The sequence below is a fragment of the Sitophilus oryzae genome, unplaced genomic scaffold (assembly GCF_002938485.1).
Source record: "Sitophilus oryzae breed Bouriz unplaced genomic scaffold, Soryzae_2.0 scaffold_482_pilon_pilon, whole genome shotgun sequence".
Classification (NCBI taxonomy): Eukaryota; Metazoa; Arthropoda; class Insecta; order Coleoptera; family Curculionidae; genus Sitophilus; species Sitophilus oryzae.
In genome coordinates this window covers 1,194,876-1,215,832 of record NW_022147065.1, presented here as the reverse complement: position 1 = coordinate 1,215,832, position 20,957 = coordinate 1,194,876, and the positions used below count along the sequence as shown (strand labels likewise).

At 30.9% G+C, this 20,957-nt stretch overlaps 1 protein-coding gene across 1 annotated transcript in view; it reads left to right on the top strand.

Annotated features, from left to right (window-relative positions):
* Window positions 1-20,957, top strand: part of LOC115886326 (laminin subunit alpha-1-like) — a 113,321-nt gene that overhangs the window by 47,710 nt on the left and 44,654 nt on the right. The window contains exon 3 of the mRNA XM_030905420.1: window positions 17,966-18,208. Coding sequence (XP_030761280.1) covers window positions 18,146-18,208 — 63 coding nt within the window. The 5' untranslated portion in view covers window positions 17,966-18,145. The remainder of the gene's footprint in view (window positions 1-17,965; window positions 18,209-20,957) is intronic.

Genomic DNA, 20,957 nt, shown 5'->3' with positions numbered 1-20,957 from the left:
AATGGAGGAAAGTTAGTCTCTTAAAAATAATTGTCAAGTGGAGGAAAGTTAGTCTGGCTGAAAATTTGTTGATGCAAAAATTTGACAGATTTTTGAAATCCGTAACCCTAATTTTCCCATGATTGAAATTTAACGTATCATTTGATGCTATCGAATGTAATACCATAAGATGTTTCGGGATTACCGAATAATACTTTTACCTGGCACGAAATGCGTTGGTGTAGCCGGTATCGCATTGAGTGTCAGGTAAAAGTATTAGGTAATCCCGAAACATCCAGTTGTATTCAAAGGATTATACAAAGAAATAAAGTACATATATTTTGTCATTTTGTAATAAGAATTCAACAAGCTCGGCAGGCATTCTTGAGGTTTCGAAAAGTACTTGTCTGTTCTGATTTTGACCTTAGCCTTAGATTAAGATTCGTAAAGTGTTATGTGTGGTCGGTGCTCCTTTATGGTATGGAAGGTTGGACATTGAAAGCAGCTACCATCAACAAATTGGAGGCTTTTGAGATGTGGCTATATCGCAGAATCCTGAAGATACGTTGGACGGCTAGATTGACAAATGAGGAAGTTCTCAGACGTGTTGACAAAGAGCGTGAATTATTTGAATTGATCAAAAAGAAAAAAACCGCATACCTGGGGCACATAATGCGAAACCCCAAATATCAATTCTTGCATTTGTTGATCGAAGGCAAGATCGAAGGCTGAGGAATATTAGACAGTGGACAGGGCTACTCGATGTTCAGTCGTTAATACACACCGCCCGGAACAAAGAAGCAATGGAAAATGTTATCGCAAACATTCATTAATGGATCTGCATTAGAAGAAGAAGAATAAGAATTGACGGGATATTTTGTGGAACTGACAGAAATTACTTCTGAATTAATGTTTCAAAAAATGACAACCATAGCATCTTGCAATAATAGAACTATTTTTATCGCTGGAAAAAAAGTGCAGCATATTTGTACTTTCTAACGCATTTTCCACCTCAACCCAAGCAAAAACCCCTCCTTATGTATACAGACCGGACCACCGTAGTAGTAACATAGGCAGAACCGGACGAATTAGCGTATAACCGTCCGCCGGATAAAAAGCAGGCGAAAAAATGCGATAAAATAAAAATAGGTCGATATGTGATAAGAATGTTTCAGAATTTGTATTTAGCCAAAACGAATACGTAGATTTTCGCGACAGTTCTCGTGTAAAATTTATTTTTTAAGTAAAATAATGGATGTTTATGAAGTTCGTGAGAAAATTCAAATTGGAAAATGGTATTTCCAAAATAGGTCTTATCGGGATATACAAACAATTTTTCCACAAACTTTTGTAAACAGGCCAATTCCATCTTTATCTACTATATCAAGAGTTATTAATAATTTTGAAACACATGGGTGCGTGTCCCCACAAAAACACAAAGCCTGATGTGTTGATTAATGAAGTACAGGAGTAAAAGCAAGTGTTCGTTTGTGCTACCGCGGATCAAAATCCCACGTTTTGAAGTAATCAAATTGCTGAGGTGGTTGCCCTGCACAATGCCCGTATTGTTCAAGGATATTTGAACAATACTTGTCCCAACCGTTTAATTAGTGGATATGGAACTATTTTGTGACCCGCTAGATCACCAGATCTTTCTCCCAATGATTTTTTTTGTGGGGTTATGTAAAATCCAAAGTGTATGGTCATAATAGGGCTAATAATCTGGATGAGCTTCAAGTAAAAATACGAGAGGCTTTTCAAACTATTAGCCCTAATATGTTAGCCAATGTCAGACGGGAATTTTACGACCGCCTAGGCTTCTGTCTAGCACAAGAAGGTGGTCTTTTTGAACACTTGTTATAACTTTTTTTTATTTAGAGTAATATTATAAGTAGTTTTTTTTTTGGGTTTAGAGAATTTATTTATTTTTAGTTTTGGCTTGTAAACACACTCAAATAATAAATATTTAAGTATTTTTATTTTAAATGTTACCTTAAGTGAAGGTAAACACTTAAAATGAAAATAATAAATACACGGCACTATCCTCGCGTCATATTCCTAGTCTGTCACGACCGACCCGTCCAAGCACAACTGCAACTGCGTACTGCCTGACCAGCCGACTAGCCGGCAGTGACTCTCTAGTACGAACGCACAACGGGTAAACGTAAATTCGTCCGGCAACTTGCTATGTTACTAGTAGCCTGGTCTTCTCTGTATATACAGGGTCTGATATTGGGGAACAGTCGATTATTAAGTAAACTATACTAGGTACCGCAAAAACTTAAATACAAAAGTTATAGGATTTTTAAATATCTAGTAGCGAGTAGTAAAATTTAAGTATACACGGTCGGTCATAAAGTCGTGGCACACGAAAGTTTATTTTTTTTAAATAGAACCCCTTGTATATTATTGCATATTTCAATTCTTCCTTCAATTCTAAGCAAAAAAGATCAAGATACACACAATGCACCTCAAACCAACCGTTTCGCACCTAGTATGCGGTACCTAGTATAGTTGACCTAATAATCGTTTCCATACATATCAGCGACTCTATATGAAATTTCCTTAGAATAGCATACCGAATAACTCTATCGGTGTTTGCTGACTGGGAAAATAAGTACCGAAAATCTTCACTGCCTCCTGGTCTAGTAAGACATTAGAATAGTGGTGGGCAAATGAAAGACCAAGACTCTTGGTCTTAGAGGATCCAGTCTTGGTCTTGATATTGCTGTAAGACACTTGCAAGTCTTGCATTTTTTAATAAATTTATACTAGAGGTATTTTCTACATAAAAAACTACAAATAAATAGTATTTTTAGTAATTTAATGCAAATAAAACTTTTAAGAAAGACATTATTAGAATATTTATGTGACGAAATTTTTAATTTTTCTATATAGGTATTATGGTAAATATTGAATCAGCATTTGTTTTTTTTTTAATTTAATTCAATAGTCGAGAAAACACTTTTTTTGATAAAAACAATAATTTTGAACAAATAAGTAATACTTTATATCACATGAAAAATATATCACGTGAAAAATACTTTTGCATACTCGGTCTTGACTATTATAGATAAAATTTGACTAAAACCCCTACATTTTGTTTTTTAATGATTGTTTTATATCTCTAAATATGAAAATGTTATAGCCAGGTAAATGTGGGACGAAATAAAATACTAACAAAATGTATTTTTAATTTTAAATTGATTAAATTTCAATACTACTCTTCATTTTAGAAATCATCATAAAATTGTCTACAGTATAAAAGAGAAATACTATATTAAAGGTATAATGTTGAATGCATCATAAATCTTCAATTTGCTGTGAACCCAACCCTGTGTAGTTAAGTTAAAATCATGGTGGTCCGAAAATTATGCCGGTCCATATTATTTATTTTGCATTTTTATTAGCGGAAAATGCATTCTTTAAACGTAATTTCGATCGAGATTATTACACGTACTACACGAATTTATTAAGCTTTCTAGGGCAAGCTCGCATAAAAAGTATATCCTTCCTTAATAAGTAGCATGAATATGAAGAATTCATTTTGGTGTAATGGTTGTTATTTACAATCTTTGAACATTGTTAAAAAATCATATAATTTTTATTCAAAATAACACAAAAAGATATGTCATTACTTAATCCGTGGATAAATTAAATTAAATATGGTTTTAATAATACTACAAATAGTATAAATACACTTGGCTCAAGTTGGTTTCCAGTGTACTTGATTAGATAGCAAGATGTGTCGGATTTGGTGAAGATTTTGGTGGTTATAAGATTTCATAACCTTATCATAATTCAAATAATGACACAATATCTTTGCAGATTTGTACACTTTGCATTATACAAATGGCAAACACAAAACAGAAATTATACAAAATAAAATCAAGAGTAAATTAATTTGTTTAGAAAAAAGTAGTATTAGCATCACGAAAAGGGGTTTATAAACGATTATATTATCACTAGCTTACTTTCGTCCTTAATGTGTAAATTTAAAAACAGTATTTGGCTCATCCCTGAGTGTTTTTAATTATTGCTTGTAGTATAGTAAGTATAGTGTTATCTTCGTTTCTCTGTCTCGTTAATTGGATCGACTGAACCACAAGGAACATCTGTTTAATAACAGAGCGCCATAAATATCGAATTCATAAAATTCCAGCATGTCCTTACCGGTCACCTCTCCGTTTTATTATTAATTAAACGACACGTCGATTTGTTATAACTAGAGGATAAAAAGTTTTCTCCGGAATTTTCTATATTACCTGGAAATACTCGAGATTCTCCAGTTAGTTAGCAGCTCAGTGAGTTCGGATAGCTAGAGTTACTTTGAATATTTGTCAAAGTGGACAATATTAAGTAAGAATTATTAGAAATATGTTATTATACACATGCTTTTAACTATATTTCCCTACCCCAGTGAGCAAATCGCGAATACTATCGGATACGAGGATGGTTAAATTAGGACAAAGTTGCCCTTCTAAAGGAATGGCAGGAAATAGATATGTACTATCTATTATATTTATATTACCATCTACTAAACATTACAAAAAGCAACTTAGCAACAAAAAAAGTTATTTATTATAAAGGTTAAATATGTTTAAAATCTTTAATTTTTGAAATATTTAAAGATATTTAAAAATGTATGCTCCAAAAGAATAGATTATCAACACCCTGTATATTACTTTTCAGAATTAATTCTTGTGCTGAGTTTAAAGATTTGGTTGCAGGAGAAATAAACTTTACTGAAAAATTTTATTGCTTCCTTAAATTTATACAGGGTTACCAAAAATTGCTGATCTATTTTAAATATATATTTTACATAAAAACTTTGTTATTTCAAATCCAACACCCTGTATTTCTTAAAATAAATCGAAGCATATTTAAATGCTTTTTCAAACTATATTAGGGTTTCCTATACCTATTTAGCTCAGATTTTGAATAAAAAGCGATTTTTTTTCAATAAAATGTCAATAAAAATGGCTGGTGTCGCCATGGCAATTTTCTAGTGACATTAACTATTTTCATAATCGACATAAGATTATGGGCATTATTATTTAGATTTATAACAGTTTACTTAAATTTACCCACAATAGTTTAATAAGTCAATGTTCATTATTTTATCAAGAAAATTAAAGCAGTATCTGCTGGCCGAAAGAATGGATATGTTACTAGTGAATTTATTTTGTGAGGAAAATTGCTTATTGCCTCAAGGGCTTATATTCGAAGTCATCGTAAAATAAATCAAGGAACTACTTCTTCCTTTTTCTTCATAGAATAATAAATACATATTTAATAAATATTGTTTATTAAACTACTGTGGGTAAATTAAATAAAAGTAAACTGCTATAAATTTCAATAAAGTCCATAAACTAATTTCGATTTTTAAAGTAGCTACTAACTGTCAATAGAAAATTGCCATGACGACATCAGCCGACAGGTTGCCATTTTCTTGAAAAATTGCTCTTTATTCAAAATCTGAGCTAGTTAGGTAAAGGAAACCGTAATAGAGCTTGAAAGAGCATTTGAATCTGCCTCGATTTATTTTAATAAATACAGGGTGTTGTATTTAAAATAACGAAGTTTTTATGTAAAATAAATATTTAAAGTAGATCAATAGCAATTTTTGATACCCCTGTATACATTAATCGAAGCAATCAAATTTTTCAATACAGTTTATTTCTCTGGTTTAAAATTCAGCACAAGAATTAATTCTGAAAAGTAATGTGCAGGGGGTGTTGAGAATTTTTTTTATTATAGCATACATATTTAAAAATCTTTAAATATCTCAAAAACCTAAGCTTGTAAACATAATTAAATCTTATAATAAATGTCTTATTTTGTGTCCAAGGATCCAAATATGAAATAAAATACCGGATATTTTATATGAAAAAATATAACTTTGGTGTGGATCTTAGTTCTGACATGCTCTGTATATTTCAAAATAACTTTAAATTGTGCACATTGCTTTCCCACATATAGCTATAAAATATTTTGTTTCTACATCTTTCCGTTTTCGTATAATCAACCGAGGCGAATGAAGTGCGCCACCCTGTATACCATCCATCTGGAGAAGAGCAACAGCAAAAAAATTATCCAAAAGAATAACTATTATTAGAGACAATCATCTAAAAATTAAACCACTGCACAATAGTGTAGTCAGTAGCGATGGGAACTATCGAATGAATTAGACTATCGAATGGTTAATGAATGAATGATTTCAACTATCGAATGGTTTTATTCGAATAAAATCATTCATTCATTTGTATACTAAAGCATATGAGACAACCTCGCCGTGCGACCAAATGGTTATCGTTGCGCCACGACTATCGAATGCTTTTGATAAATGAAAAATGAAATTTAGTATTCGTTTGATTTTTGTATGCGTCAGTGCATTATTAGTTCTTCCAAATTTTTATAACTTCGCCGTATAATTACTGTGCTATTTTTGCGTTTATTAAAATAGTTAAAATACTAAAATAGTAGTTTAATATTTTTATTATTATTTATTATAAGTAGTTATAGTAATTTTTTAATTTTATTTATTGACGATTGTGTGCATGTGCAGGTGGTCAAAATTTTTCCGAAAATTTGTATGGTTTTCCGTAGTCCGATCTTTCAATTATTTAATTTTATATGGTATGTGGTCTATTTTTTAATGGGAAATTTTGTGAAGTAGCAATTTTTAAGAGAGATGAGATGAACTTAGAATTAATTTTAAAAATACATATTTGTATTTTAGATGTTTTAATAATATGAATTAGTTGAACTTAATAATCATCTTTAAGTAATGTGGTTAAGTAAATGGTTATCGAACTCAAACTATGGGGTGAGAAAATTAAAATGAAAGTTTTACACGTGTCAATTTAAAAAAAAATTAACGATGTTTGTATTTTGTTTATGCTAATTCTCTAACATGTAGTTTTTTGTAAAAGTAAATATAATTTTTAAATAGTAATATAAAGCACCTAATATAAATAATTTTGATTTCTAATTTTTTATTTATATTTTCGTTCCATTACACTGCATGCTTAGAAAATTAATAAATGTTTATATTTCATGATTTTAAAATTTGTTGTTAAGATAACAAATTAGTTCTGTAATTATTATTATTTAATAAACCAACGTTGCCAAAAAATTTAGAGACTATATTATTTTTAAATAGGATCTAATATAAATAATTTTGACATCTAATTTGTTGTTTATATTTTGCTACTACTTAAAAAAAATATTTATATTAAATCATTTTAAATTTTGTTGTTAATAGGTATAACAAATTATTACTGTTATTATTATTTATTAAACCAGTCTTTGCTTAAAAACATTAAAAATCATTTTCCTACATCCAAAATAAAAAGTATTATTGCAGTGTAATAACAGAATATTAATAAAAAAAATGCAAAACATTAGACATACTATCCCTAACTAACTAATGCTAAAAAATAATATTCTTTGCTAATACCAACTAATACGAATATATGGCAACAGCGCCCTTCATAATGTATTTTCTGTGTAAATACTAGCACCTCAATAAAAAAATAATGTGTCCTTATCTTTATTTGACTCCCCAAAAAATCAAAGATGCCGGCTTCTTTCATAGCATTGCCACCGACCGCTGCGCTGTCGGGTTTCTAGGAAAGAAACCTACGTCGCCGGACGACAACTAAAATCCAGTTTATATTTCATTAAAATCGATCCTGACGAATAAATGAATTTGATAAATGAATGAATTTTATAAATGAATGGTTTTTGCTGCCGAATTACTAGAATACAATATTTCAAGGCAGATAACGCATCTATTCGATAATTTTTATTCGAATAGTTTTCGACGAATGTTTTCTTACTAGCTATCGAATTATTCGAATGAATTGCAACTATCGAATGTTTCGATAGTATTCATTCGATAGTTCCCACTACTACTCAGTATACCACGTTATTGTAACAAACCTAACTAACCTAACCTAACAAAACCAAAGTATAGAACAGAGATAGAAATATGTATTTGTAAGAAGGCGCTCAGTGCAGCTCTCTCAGTGCGCATGCCCTTGTTAAACTTGGATAAATTTTTAGTTATTTTTTATACAAGACGATAAAATGGTATTTTATCGTCGACCGAAAAAATTAATTCACGAGCGATGAAATCGCGAGTGAATTAATTTCGGGAGACGATAATGCAATTTTATCGTTGTATATAAAACAATATTTTTTTTTATAGCGAGTTACGTTTTAAAAAATATTCGGAAATTATTATATCAAGGAATTTATTACGAGTAGAAAAAATATTGTGCTGGGTTGGCGTTGGTTTCTACGTAACTTGACAAATAAATAAAGATTTCTTTTTAGTTGTCAGTTTTGAGTCAATATTTTTTAATTCTCTTTCATGTCGATTGCTGATCGAATTGGAGCCAGAAATGGCTCCAAACGAAATAAGTAAATTACCAACAGATATATCACGCTGAGGCGACAAATGCCATATCCAAACTACTTCTATTTAAATCCCGAATAACTTATGAAAAGGAATACAAAAATTTTCAAAAATGGATACAATTAAAAAACGTGCGAGAAGAAATGCGTTTTAACCGAGCGAGAAGAGCGAGAAAATATAAGTTTTTAACCTATCCTCGCTGTTAAAGTATCATTTAATCTACCCTTGCGTTTAAAGTACTATTTTATCTACTATTTTTGATAGATATAAGGCAATTTTAACAGTTGCTTCGAATTTTCTCTATGAAGGCCCCCTTGTACTCAATTAATATTTTCAACAATTTTTAATTGATAGGTACTTAATTACTCATATACACACAAGTATTTTAGATTTAGCTATTCGGCATTATCATCAACAATAAACAATCCAATCAAAAAACAGCATCAACAATCCCGTCAGTTTAATATTTACCTACTCCTCTTCCTCTATAAACTTATCGGTCATAAGTTTCCTGCAGCTTCAAACTCGCCTCTTTCCCGAACTCTTAAATTCCATTGATCAAAAGCAATCCTGCCACGTCACCGTGGAGCTATGCCGCCAAGCAGGTATTTTAAGCATTCGGTTATATCCAAAGTTTGAGACGGTGTGGCACGATAAATATTAGATCTAGCAACAAGAGCACATTCTGGCTTTATGTATATGTGTGTGTCCTAGATGCTATGCATGAGCTCCGGGAAATTTTTATTCGGTTTAGCGTCAGTCAAAGCGGAATTTGGTGCTGGAAGGCAAGGCACCGAAATGTCACGAGCTTGTAATGCCGGGATTGTCGTAAATATGTTAGAATGTAGAAGAAAAGAGGAAACACGTCTTTTTTATTTAATGTGCATTTACATTTCGGCATCCGCTACTAAAACTGAAAAGATTCTAATCGGAACGAACAATAATAATTTACAAACATTATCTTTATGTTTTTAATACTGAAGAATACCATTTAGCCGACACCTTTAATATTCGTTTTTTTTGGCTTGAAATATACAAAGAAAACCGAATATTCGACTGAAAATTTTGAAAAATATTAAGTTATAATATTTGTAAGTGGCATATTTTACAAATATTTGTATAACCAATTTTGCATAACCAAATAAACTTAACGTTTAAACCCGTGGTAAGAAACAAGAAAGAAAAAAAAAGTAATGGAAAAATTATTTAAGATTTCACTTCAAAAATAAAGCAAACCTATAAACTGCTTCGTTTGTCCGTTAGAGGGCATCAATCAAGAATAAACCCGAACGTTACTTATTTTAAAAATTATTATTTTTTTAAGCTTTTATGAAGCTTATTGTCAAATATAATTTGTGATACTAACATAAAATTCCATATTTTTAATAAATTGTACTGAAGCTGTGGTTGGTTCCTTGTGAAACATCGTTGAAATATTAGTATTTTAATAAAGCACGCTTTTAGATGTTTCAAAAAACTTTTAATAAGAGTAACTTTAACTCTACATATATGTTTCGGCTTGTTAGGCCTTTTTCAAGAGTTTTTTAAGAACTAATCGTCTAACTACACTGTAACTATATATATATTTGCTCTTGGGGTGGGTTCAGAGAGTTTACAATAGGGGTAATAAAAAATGTGTTTAGAAATCCTTGTTGGTCGTTAACATTATTTTCGTTTTTAACAGATTTTAGTATTTCTAACTGTTCAATGTAATTTAAGCGTCTACCTTTTGTTTCTCTGTGTAGTAACTTAATTGAGTTTTCATTAATTTTGTGATTATTTACTATACAATGAGTTGCAAGACCAGAACTATGCTGGAGATTATTAAAATTCTTTACATGTTCTTTAATCCTTATATCTACATTTCTACCTGTTTGGCCTATGTACACGGCATCACAATCATTGCAATCCACCCTATATACACCCGACTTATTTTTGACATTAGTTTTGTCTTTTTTAATAAAATTAAAAAAAAAATTATTAAATAATAAAAGACAAAACTAATGTCAAAAAATCGAATCAATTATAAGTGGATGCAATGATATGATGATATGTGCATTAGGCAAACAGGCTAGCTAGATCTGGGGTAAAAGCATGTAAAAGTAATAATCTAAGCATTCAGTCACAACAATTGTATAGTAAAATCCTATGGAAGTAATGAAAACTCAGAACCTGAAAACAAAAGATGAACTGCTAAATACTAAAATAAAATTAAAGCTGAAAATAATGTTAAATCAACAAAAGACTTAAACTAAGAAGCAGTCCTATTGTAAACTCTCTGAACCCACCCCCATAGCAAATATATATATATAGTTACAGTGTAGTTAGACGATTAGTTCTTAAAAAACTCTTGAAAAAGGCCTAACAAGCCGAAACATATATGTAGAGTTAAAGTTACTCTTATTAAAAGTTTTTTGAAACATCTAAAAGCGTGCTTTATTAAAATCCATATTTTTACCAACTAGGTTATTATAGCATATTAATAGATTTTGTGCGCCTTCATAGATCGACGTGACAAAAAACGGTGGCGTTTTTTACAAGAGACAAATTTATGTAGGGGTGGGGATAGTTTTGACCCTTCCCGTACTATTTATTGATTTTTGTGAAAGTCAAATGTTAGAACACTTAGAAAAACATAGACGACTAAAATCTCATTCCAATCGGAATAACGGTTTTTAAAATATCTGAAAAAATGTGTTTATTTTTTTAAAGTTTGATGCCCTCTAGCGGAGAAACGAAGCACTTTTGTATAGAGGTAAATTATGTCCAATAAATAACCTAACCTAACGGAAAATTGGGACACCCTGTATATTTATAATTAATTTATTTTTGTTTTCTTTAATATTTTGATTAAAAGAAAGTAACTGTAAAAGTGGGCAACGCTGTGCCGTTCAAGCTTAATCACGTTACTAAAAGTTTATTGATATGAACTATAGGAAAGTCTTGCGGTCTTGGTCTCGGTCTTGCAAAAATGCAAGACCAAGATCACCAACTTTACTATAGCTCCTTTTAAAAATATACAACTTTAGTTCGAAAATATGTTTGAATCAGCATATACAGTAGAAACAGAAAGGGAGAATTGACAGAAACGGAGTATTGCAGCTAAACGATTAGATTTTTTTACAAATTTTAAGTTTTCAATTCGTTGAAGGAGTATTAGCTGCAATTTAAAAATATTTTTACAAGATACAGAGTGTCCCAAATAAGTAAAAAATATTATAGTTGTATTTTTTTAAATGGAATACCCTGTATATTATTCTATTTTTAGATTATATGATTGAAATTAAGGAAAATTTGATTAAGGCTTATCATACTTAAACCTTACCGAAGAAAGCAATTTAAGGCTTCATTTCTGCAAGGGTATAAAAGTTTTTAATGCTAAATATTTACTGAAGATTACTTATTGATCAGATATTGTGTTGCAATAATAAAAATTATGCTACCTTATGCAGAGTGTCCAAAAATTTATATTAAAAAATTACTAGCTTTAAACGGCAATAACTTGTTTAATTTAAATGGAACACCCTGTATATTTTAGGAAAATCAGATGCACAATTTAATTGTCTATCAAATTGTATTATACCATTGCTTATCTATCTCTTCAAGTTTTCGTAGAAAATGAATTTTCTTATAATTTAGATCTCATTTATCACTATACCCATGGGATATTGACATTTTGAATTATTTTTAAAGTTGTAACAAATTTTCAAAGAGTACAGATACTAGTATTGTCGATATAGTTCGCTTATTTCATTAAAAAAGTAAAAAAACTGTGTATATCTTGTTTCTTAAAGAGGGCTAATATGATCCCAGTATTCAAACTACATTAATTGACTGTTTACAATGATTAATAATTGCTTCAAATACTAAAAAAATAATTTTGTATGTGTAATAGACAGTGTGGTAAAAAGTAATACATAGTATAAATTGTATTTCATTTTTTGACGAATGCTTATTTATAACAATAGAGACGTTTCAATTTCATAACTTATTATTAATTAAAACAATTAAGTATATAATTAACTAATTTTTGGGCGAAAATAATCGTTGTATATTTAATTAGTACACTCTTTTACAAAGATTTAAACAGTTTTCTTATTCCAAAACAAATGGGCTTGCAATATTATTATTTTTAACACCTGTACATTTTGTACATAGGTTGCTTTAAAAAAATCTAATCATCTTCATCTCATCATCAAATCTTCAATATAATATAAGTCAATATTCCATGGGTATAGTGATAAATGAGAAAGAAATCAATAAGAGAATGCATTTTTTATGAAAACTTGAAGAGACAGGTAAAAAATAGTATAATACAGTTTGATAGACAATTAAATTGTGCATCTGATTCTCGTAAAATACACAGGGTGTTCTATTTAAATTAAACAAGTTATTGCTGTTTAAAGCTAGTAATTATTTAATATAAATTTTTGGACACTCTGTATAAGGTAGTATAATTTTGACATTTTTTACAGTTTAGAGCAGAGCGACCACCTGAATCCCCAGCGCGAAATTTAAATTCCAACTTAGTCAGCCCGGCGCCAAATATCTTCATAGTTGGCAATAATGAATTTAAGTATCGCGCCCTCGAGTACGTAGCTAAAAATTTAATTGGTATCAAATATAGGTACAATCTATTTTTATAAGAAATAGTTTGAGTAAAAATCTCAAAACACAATCCTAATATAGAACTTTTTCGAAACGCTGAGTTCCCTTGTATAACCCCTATCTCTCAACTTCGTTGATCTGGATATAATGTCGCGAATCTAAAAATATCACACGGTGAAACCCACTCGTATAACCGTTTCGATATTCTCTCTCGATATAAGTGGCCCGAGCAATCAAAGCGAAATCTCATAAGCGCCCATAACACCGATTACATGATTACATGCCTGACTCGAATATCTTTGAGATCTCTGACAACCAATTACCACCGCATCCGTTAGCTCTCTACAAAAGAGCTCACTTAATGCTTCATTAGAAACCCAATGAGGATGAATCGGCCATTTTTTCTGTCTCTCATTCTTTGTTTTTTTTTTATTTTCTCGTTGTGCCTCGGCTTCTGGTCCCACGCATTTTTCATAGATTAAATGTAGGACAGCCCGTAGATGTTTTTTATGAAGAGTATGGTTTTTGATATTATTTTTTAACAACACTCACCGACAAAAAAATCCCCCACCTGAAAAAAAAATTATGTCAACTCATCATCCCATCAAAAAATAGAATTAAAAAAAAGTCTCGCAACACTATTCTTCCGCTATAAATAGTTTTGAGATCTCATGTAAAACTAAGTCAGATTATTTTATTTAGTCTCTTTAAGCACCTATTCAACAATTTTTTTATACATTTTTAGTATCAATATTAGTCATCTTTATTTCTGCAATAATTATAATGACATGGCAATTGCACAGCACCATAATAATTATAAAATAATATTCTACATTCTACCATCTCGATTACTAAGTAAATCTAAATAGTGCCCTTGAAAATTAAGTTTTTAATTAGAATAGAATATAATATCGTCTAAAACACATACGAAATTCAGTTTTTTAGTATTTGGAGCAATTATTATTAATTATTAATCAACAGTCAATTAATGTAGTTTGAATACTGAAATCATATTAATTGGTCCCCTTTAACAAATATTTAAACAATTTTGTTTAGTTTTTAATGACATAAACGAACTATATCGACAATATTAGCACAGATCATACAGATTATAAACTTATCGTCAAAAGCATTGTTTTTCGTGGTTCCAATTTTCAGAGCCTCTTTCAGTCAGTCTATATTCCATGGGTATATTGATAATTGAGGTCTAAATTATAAGAAAATGCATTTTCTACAAAAGCTTGAAGAGATAGGTAAAAATGGTATAATACAGTTTGATATATAATTAAATTGTGCATCTGATTCTCATAAAATATACAGGGTGTTCCATTTAAATTAAACAAGTTATTGCCGTTTAAAGCTAGTAATTATTTGAAATAAATTTTTAGACACTCTGTATAAGGTAGTATAATTTTCATTATTGCAAGACAAAACTTAGTAAATAGAAATACTTCCATACAATATTTGCTTTTAAAAATTTAATTACGCCTATAGAAATAAAGCCTTAAAATTTTTACTGCAATTTCACAAAATTGAAAATATTTCAAAAACAATAAGGTTTAAGTGTGATAAACCTTAATCAAATTTACCTTCATTTTAATCGTAGAAACTAAAAATGTAATAATATACAGGATGTTCCATTTAAAAAAAAACAACTTTGATATTTTTTATTTATTTGGGATACTCTGTATCTTATAAAAATATTTTTAAATTGTGGCTCTAATAGTCCTTCAACGAACCCAAAACTTACAATTTGCAAAAATCTAATCGTTTAGCTACAATACTCCGTGTCGTATGTGATGAACAACCCTGTATAATTTGATGACATTAATTATATTTTTTTCTCTTAACTTTGTACGAGTCCTTTTGATGTATTTCTTTTTACCACTTTTATCTCTCTTTTTATGTTTCTCTTCGTTTGAATACCGCTCTCTCGTAAATAAACGTGGTCAGACATCTTTTACGTACACCGGCACTTCAAAAGGTGATCGCTATCTTGTTATTTTCCACCTTTTAATCGATATAATTGAACGGCAGTTAGTTAAAACCTCTGTTATTGATTCAATTAAATACAGAAAATCTGTCGGTGATGTGTATCTTCATCTTTTAAATCACTAACTGGTACTTATTCAAGCTTAAAAATCATTTCAGAGCAGAAATCATGATGTATTTTGTTTTTTGTTCCTATAAGAAATATGAAAAATGCCGGGTCCTGTAACAGTGCTTCGAGCATCTGTGGTGGTGAAGGGAGTGAACCTTGTAAGTATGCGAATATTTTTAGGAATCGAATACATTTTGAATCTTCTTCTATTCGGATGTGTTTGATAATCAAATACATTTTTCGAACTCCAATACTTTTGAGAATCGAATGCCATTTTTAATCTTTTTGAATTCGAATATACTTTTGGGAATCGAATACATTTTGAATCTTTTTGTATTTGAATACTTTTAATAATCAGATACATTTTTCGAACTCCAATACTTTTGAGAATCGAATGCCATTTTTAATCTTTTTGAATTTTACCTTAATATAAATTTTGTAATAGTAATAAGTAAAATAAAAAGTAGAGAAAAGTAATAAGGTCATTCCTAAGGTCAAAGACTAATTATTTATATATTTTTAAATTAATAATTATTTCTCTTAACTAATATTACTTTTTTAATATCAATAAATTTGTGTTTACATGATTTTGTATTATTAGATTTATTTCGTCTACTATAATTATATGGAGGTAAAAAATTATATAAACGGCACATTAATTAAAAAAGGTATCGAAAAATATAAAATGTATAAATATAGAAATGAAGATTAACTTTTATTCTTCCCTTGAGTAAAAATTAGAATCATTTATATTATTCCGCTTTCCAGGAGGCTAAATTTCTTTAGCACCAGTGCAGACAGATGAATTTATATACCTAATTAACTTTTTAATGTTCTTTCACTCTTTAGAATCTAAAATTATAATAATAAATATCTCTCATGTACTCGGTGGTAACAAATTCATTAGAGAATTAGCTATTTTAGCCATTTAACTGCTTTTTATCCAATAAATTCGAAACCTTAGTTCAAGTTACACGGTCTCCCACATAACAATTTTTTTAAACCAATTAAGTTTTTTTCGTATAACAATTTTGGTTCCAAGTTGAAACTGTTTAATGGAATTCCATTGTTTTTGTACTTAGTGCAGTTATCGTGCTCGGCTATCCCACTCGCACAAAAAAAAACAGGGATATTGCGAAATGAAGCTCGCTGTCATTTTATAATATAATGGGGAATTGCATTGATCGTAATTTCCAAGCCAACAACTACTAGAGCATAAAAAGGACCTAGTAGGCATAATTGTAGGTGTCGTCACTGGAAACTGTCCCACGGGTAAACCTGGTGAAATGGAAAGTTTCCGACAACGACTACTGGCAGAGAATGCAGAGAGAAATAAGCCAGAGAGCACCTGCTGTGCCACTGTCCGGCACTGGAATACCGACGCTTTAAAACTTTGGGCAAGGTTTTTTGGAGGGACTAGAGGAAGCAGCAGAAGCCAACATCAGCGACATCGGGAACTTTGGAAAGTACTGGAAGTGCTTTATAACGCAAAGAAAGAATGAGAGGAAGGTTTGGTACAACAATAACAGGGGTATCACAATGGGCCCAAGGCCTCCGAGTGAGGGATCAAACATGATCCGAAACCCCAGCAACCTAACCTAACCTAACAGGAATATCGTAAAACAGAAGTGTTATAAGGATTGGAAATCTTAAAATAATCAAATTAGTTCTGAAGATATTTAGGAAAACACCCCAATTTTTGTTTCTATTTGAAAAGAATTTGGCAATAAAAATTTCACATGGCTACCGTAGGTATGATCGAAAAAAGAGCCGGAGAATGACAATAAATGATAATTTTGGCGAGGTCAATCTCTAGATATTATTTATTAAAAATTGACATAAAACATGTGAAAATTTAATACGAATTACAGAAAACTTAAAAAGGGATAGAACCGTATCCAGATAGACAAATCTATTTCCAAAAAAATATTTTTCTCCAATTTTAAACAAGTAAAACAAAAAAAGTATTTGTTTTAGGTATATAAATATATGACAACATTCTTAAGGCCAACTGGCAGTAAGCACCACTAAAAAAAATAAAGAAGAGTATATATTGACTCTATAAGCCCTATATTGGCTCTATAAGCCAAGTAGTGGCGTCTAGGGCTTGACCTCGCCAAAAATATCATGGTTTGTCATTCCCCAGTCGTCTTTGATATCGTTTTTTTTCAATATAGCCTACCCACCAAATTTGGTCGCGATCGGACGACACCAAAAAATACATAAATTTATTAGCATTTATACACCGTCAAATTCAACATGTCGATATTATTTGAGAATTCCTAAAACTAGTTTTGAGCATGCGCGATTCAGTTTTGAATTAGCATTAGCCTTAAGAATATAAAATACTCCAACCTGTTAGGACTAGGCAATCGATACAACGGAAGCATGAACGCAGCGTTCCTTAACCGGCCTTAACGTTGATTCATATTCATGGGATTAGGACTAATGTTGTGTTAGGGCTAAGATCGGAAGCATAAACCCACCATAACTGGTTGGAGAAGGTTGATTTAAAATTATAAAATATTATTTTATTAAATTCATTCAATCAATATTAAATTAATAATTATTAATACTATCGATATTAATAATAAATATATAGTCTATACTAGCTAACAAAGCATCAAACTCGGCACAAAGATATACAGCCATCATTATTCCTATTACGTAATCTGAAATTCTAAAATATGCAAGATAAAGAAAATAACATACAATTTTACATACCCGCATATATTTTCCGGCGTATAATATTAACATTCAGTTTAATCTCATCCATAAACAATGGTGAAGAGTAACGAGTCTAAATCTCTTATTTTTATACCTTTAAAAGTAAAATAATGTTTTTGTTACAGATTTACGAGGTAGTCTATGTGATAATCAAAGCAGCCAACGCACCCAGGCCAGGTACCTGGATCCTGGAGAGATCCATCGATGGAGAACGTTACGAACCCTGGCAGTACTTTGCCAGAACTGACGACGAATGCGAAGAGAGGTTTGGTATTCGAGCGACTAAAGGAAAACCCCGTTATACGATGGACAACGAAATTATTTGTACTTCTTTCTTTTCGAGATTGACCCCGCTTGAAGGAGGAGAGGTAAGCAATTTATTCAAGGAATATTATTTTAGGACATGAATAAGATCGTATTGTCTGTAAACTTCTGATTTGAGAACAGAAATTACACTGGGCAACAATTTGAAAAATAATTTCTGTTCAATATTTAAACTGTCGTAGCGGTAAATTGACATGCTGATTCCAAAACTTTATCTAGTTTTCTCCTATCACGTCAAGTTTTTTCTCTACAGTTTATGCACGTGCGTCTACGCTTCGCTGGATTAAGCGCGAAATACACCCTTGTTTATAGATTTATAGAGCTATTGTTACAGCGATTGTTTATATACAGCTCAAAGCGTAACTTGAAGTGTGTTCTCCTACACAATGGAAATTTGTACGGTTCAGTTCCAATAGGTCTTTCAGTTTCTTTGCGTGAAGTATATAACCACATAAAGAGAGTCTTCTTCTTCTTTACGTGCCGCCTCTTTCGTGGAGGTTGGCGATCAAATTGGCAAAATCTTCACGATTCTCGGCTTTCCTTATGAGTCTTCAAAAGTTAGGTGAGTCCAGTTTCTGATGTTTCTCAACCAAGATAGTTTCTTCTTGCCGAGACCTCTCTTTCCTTCAATCTTACCCTTAACTATCAATAATAATAAAGAGAGTCAAGTGGCACTAAAATGGATCATCTGTATTGACCTTAAAATTGTTTGTTTCCTACCTTGCGAGCAACGCGGATATTCTAAGTATCCCTGGGACAGCAGAGCTCGTGAGAAGCATTATGGGTTCAATCGAACTGGCATTAGCGTAACTAGCAATTTATCCTGGGGTGGGCCTGGAGTTGAGCCCAGGGGGGGCCTAGAGCTTTTGTTTTTTTAAAAATGAAAAATAATTTTATGTATTTATATTTAACACATTTTTTGAATAAAACGTTTGCACGAATTTCTCTATCAATAAATTTCATAGACTTGGTTATCAAACCGTGTTCTCGTAGATTACTTAAATACCTACAAATTTAAAAAAAAATAAAAATTAACACATTTTTTGAACACAACAAAATAATATTAACTAAACAAAACTAAAAAACGTCATTTTTACTGCATCACAAGCAAATAAAAATTAATACGTAGCCAAGAAGCATAATTCAGGATTTCTCTGGAGGTGTACCAGCAGTACATGGGGGGCCCGGCACCCCCGGGCACCCCTGTAGTTACGCCAATGCGAACTGGCCGCCAAGAATTATCTAAAACCTGGTGATCTAAACATTTTAAATCAGCCACTTTTCGACAGAGAAAACATTATATTTCCACCTTTACATATAAAACTAGGTCTCATGAAGCAATTTGTAAAAGCTTTGTCAATTGAAGGAGAGTGCTTTAAGTATACAATTTCGGCATTCCCTAACTTGTCATATGAAAAGATAAAGGCTGGTGTGTTTGATGGTCTACAGATTCGGCAACTCATTAAAGATGAAAGCTTCGTTGAAACAATGTCCGAACTTGAGAGAAATTCTTGGTTGGCTTTCAAAAATATTGTTAAAAACTTTTTTGGAAATACAAGGGCCCAGAATCATCGAAATTATTCAACTAATCTAACTCTTGGAAAGCTTTAAAAATCCTTGTTGCGACATGAGCCTCAGACTGCATTTTTACAGTCATCTTGCTAACTTCCCAGAAAATCTTGGTGCTGTTACTGTTGACCAGAGCGAGCGATTGCACCACGATCTGAAGGTTCTGGAGGTACGGTATCAAGGTAGATGGGATATGTCAAGTATGATGGCTGAGTACTGTTGGAGCATCAAACGAGACACGCCAGAATAGATCAATCCAGGAAAAGCTATAAAAGGATATGTTTACATAAACACAATAAAATATTCTAATCTATTTGGTCAGATCTCACTTTTTTTCTCTTTATATTCCCCTTTACAGGTAAACAGGAGGATGCTGTAGCATAGTTTAATATGGCTGTAGCTTGAAAAAAACTTGACGTGATAGAGAAAAACTGCGAATATTTTTGAACTTAAAGATCAAAAATTAGTCAAAAACAAGTCACAGATCCAAGTCAACAAAATTGCTGTTCCCCAGTGTTATTAACCAAAATGGGAATCGATTAATGTTTGGGCAGAAATAATGGGACCATATTTAAGTGGTTCTATTTTACAATTATTTAAATATATATTTTTAAACAAATAAGCTAAAAATTTTAACGATATTAGTGTCTATACTTTTTGAAAATTTGTTACTTCATTTTCAAAATTCAAAAATTTTAGTTTTCTAAAGATAAGCTTGAAAAAAAACTTGACGTGATAGAGAAAAACTGCGAATATTTTTCATTTTCAAAATTCAAAAATTTTAGTTTTCTAAAGATAAAATGAAAAATAATGAAACAAAGTGAGTATTATAAAAATATAGCATTTTCTAGGAAAATTTGCGAGATTGCTAAAAAAGTATGCAATATAATTTTATAGGTATAAATAATTATTAAATTTTTGCATCTGGCAGTTGGTCTCGTTTGGTTTCGTCTAATTTTTTTTTGTTGAAAGGTTTCGTTAATATTTAAATATTTTTTTAACCACTAATTAGTTGTAAAGGCTAAAGTATTAGTATCTGTACTTTTGGAAAATTTGTTTTTATTTCAAAATGTCAAATTTCCGTGACTATATGAAAGATAATCATAAATAAAGTCTGAATTGTAAATATATGTTTTTCCAATAAAAATGTTGTATTTGTTGCTTGGGCAATATATAATACAGGCTCAACATTTCGTTTAAATTAAACCAGTTATTGCGGTTTAA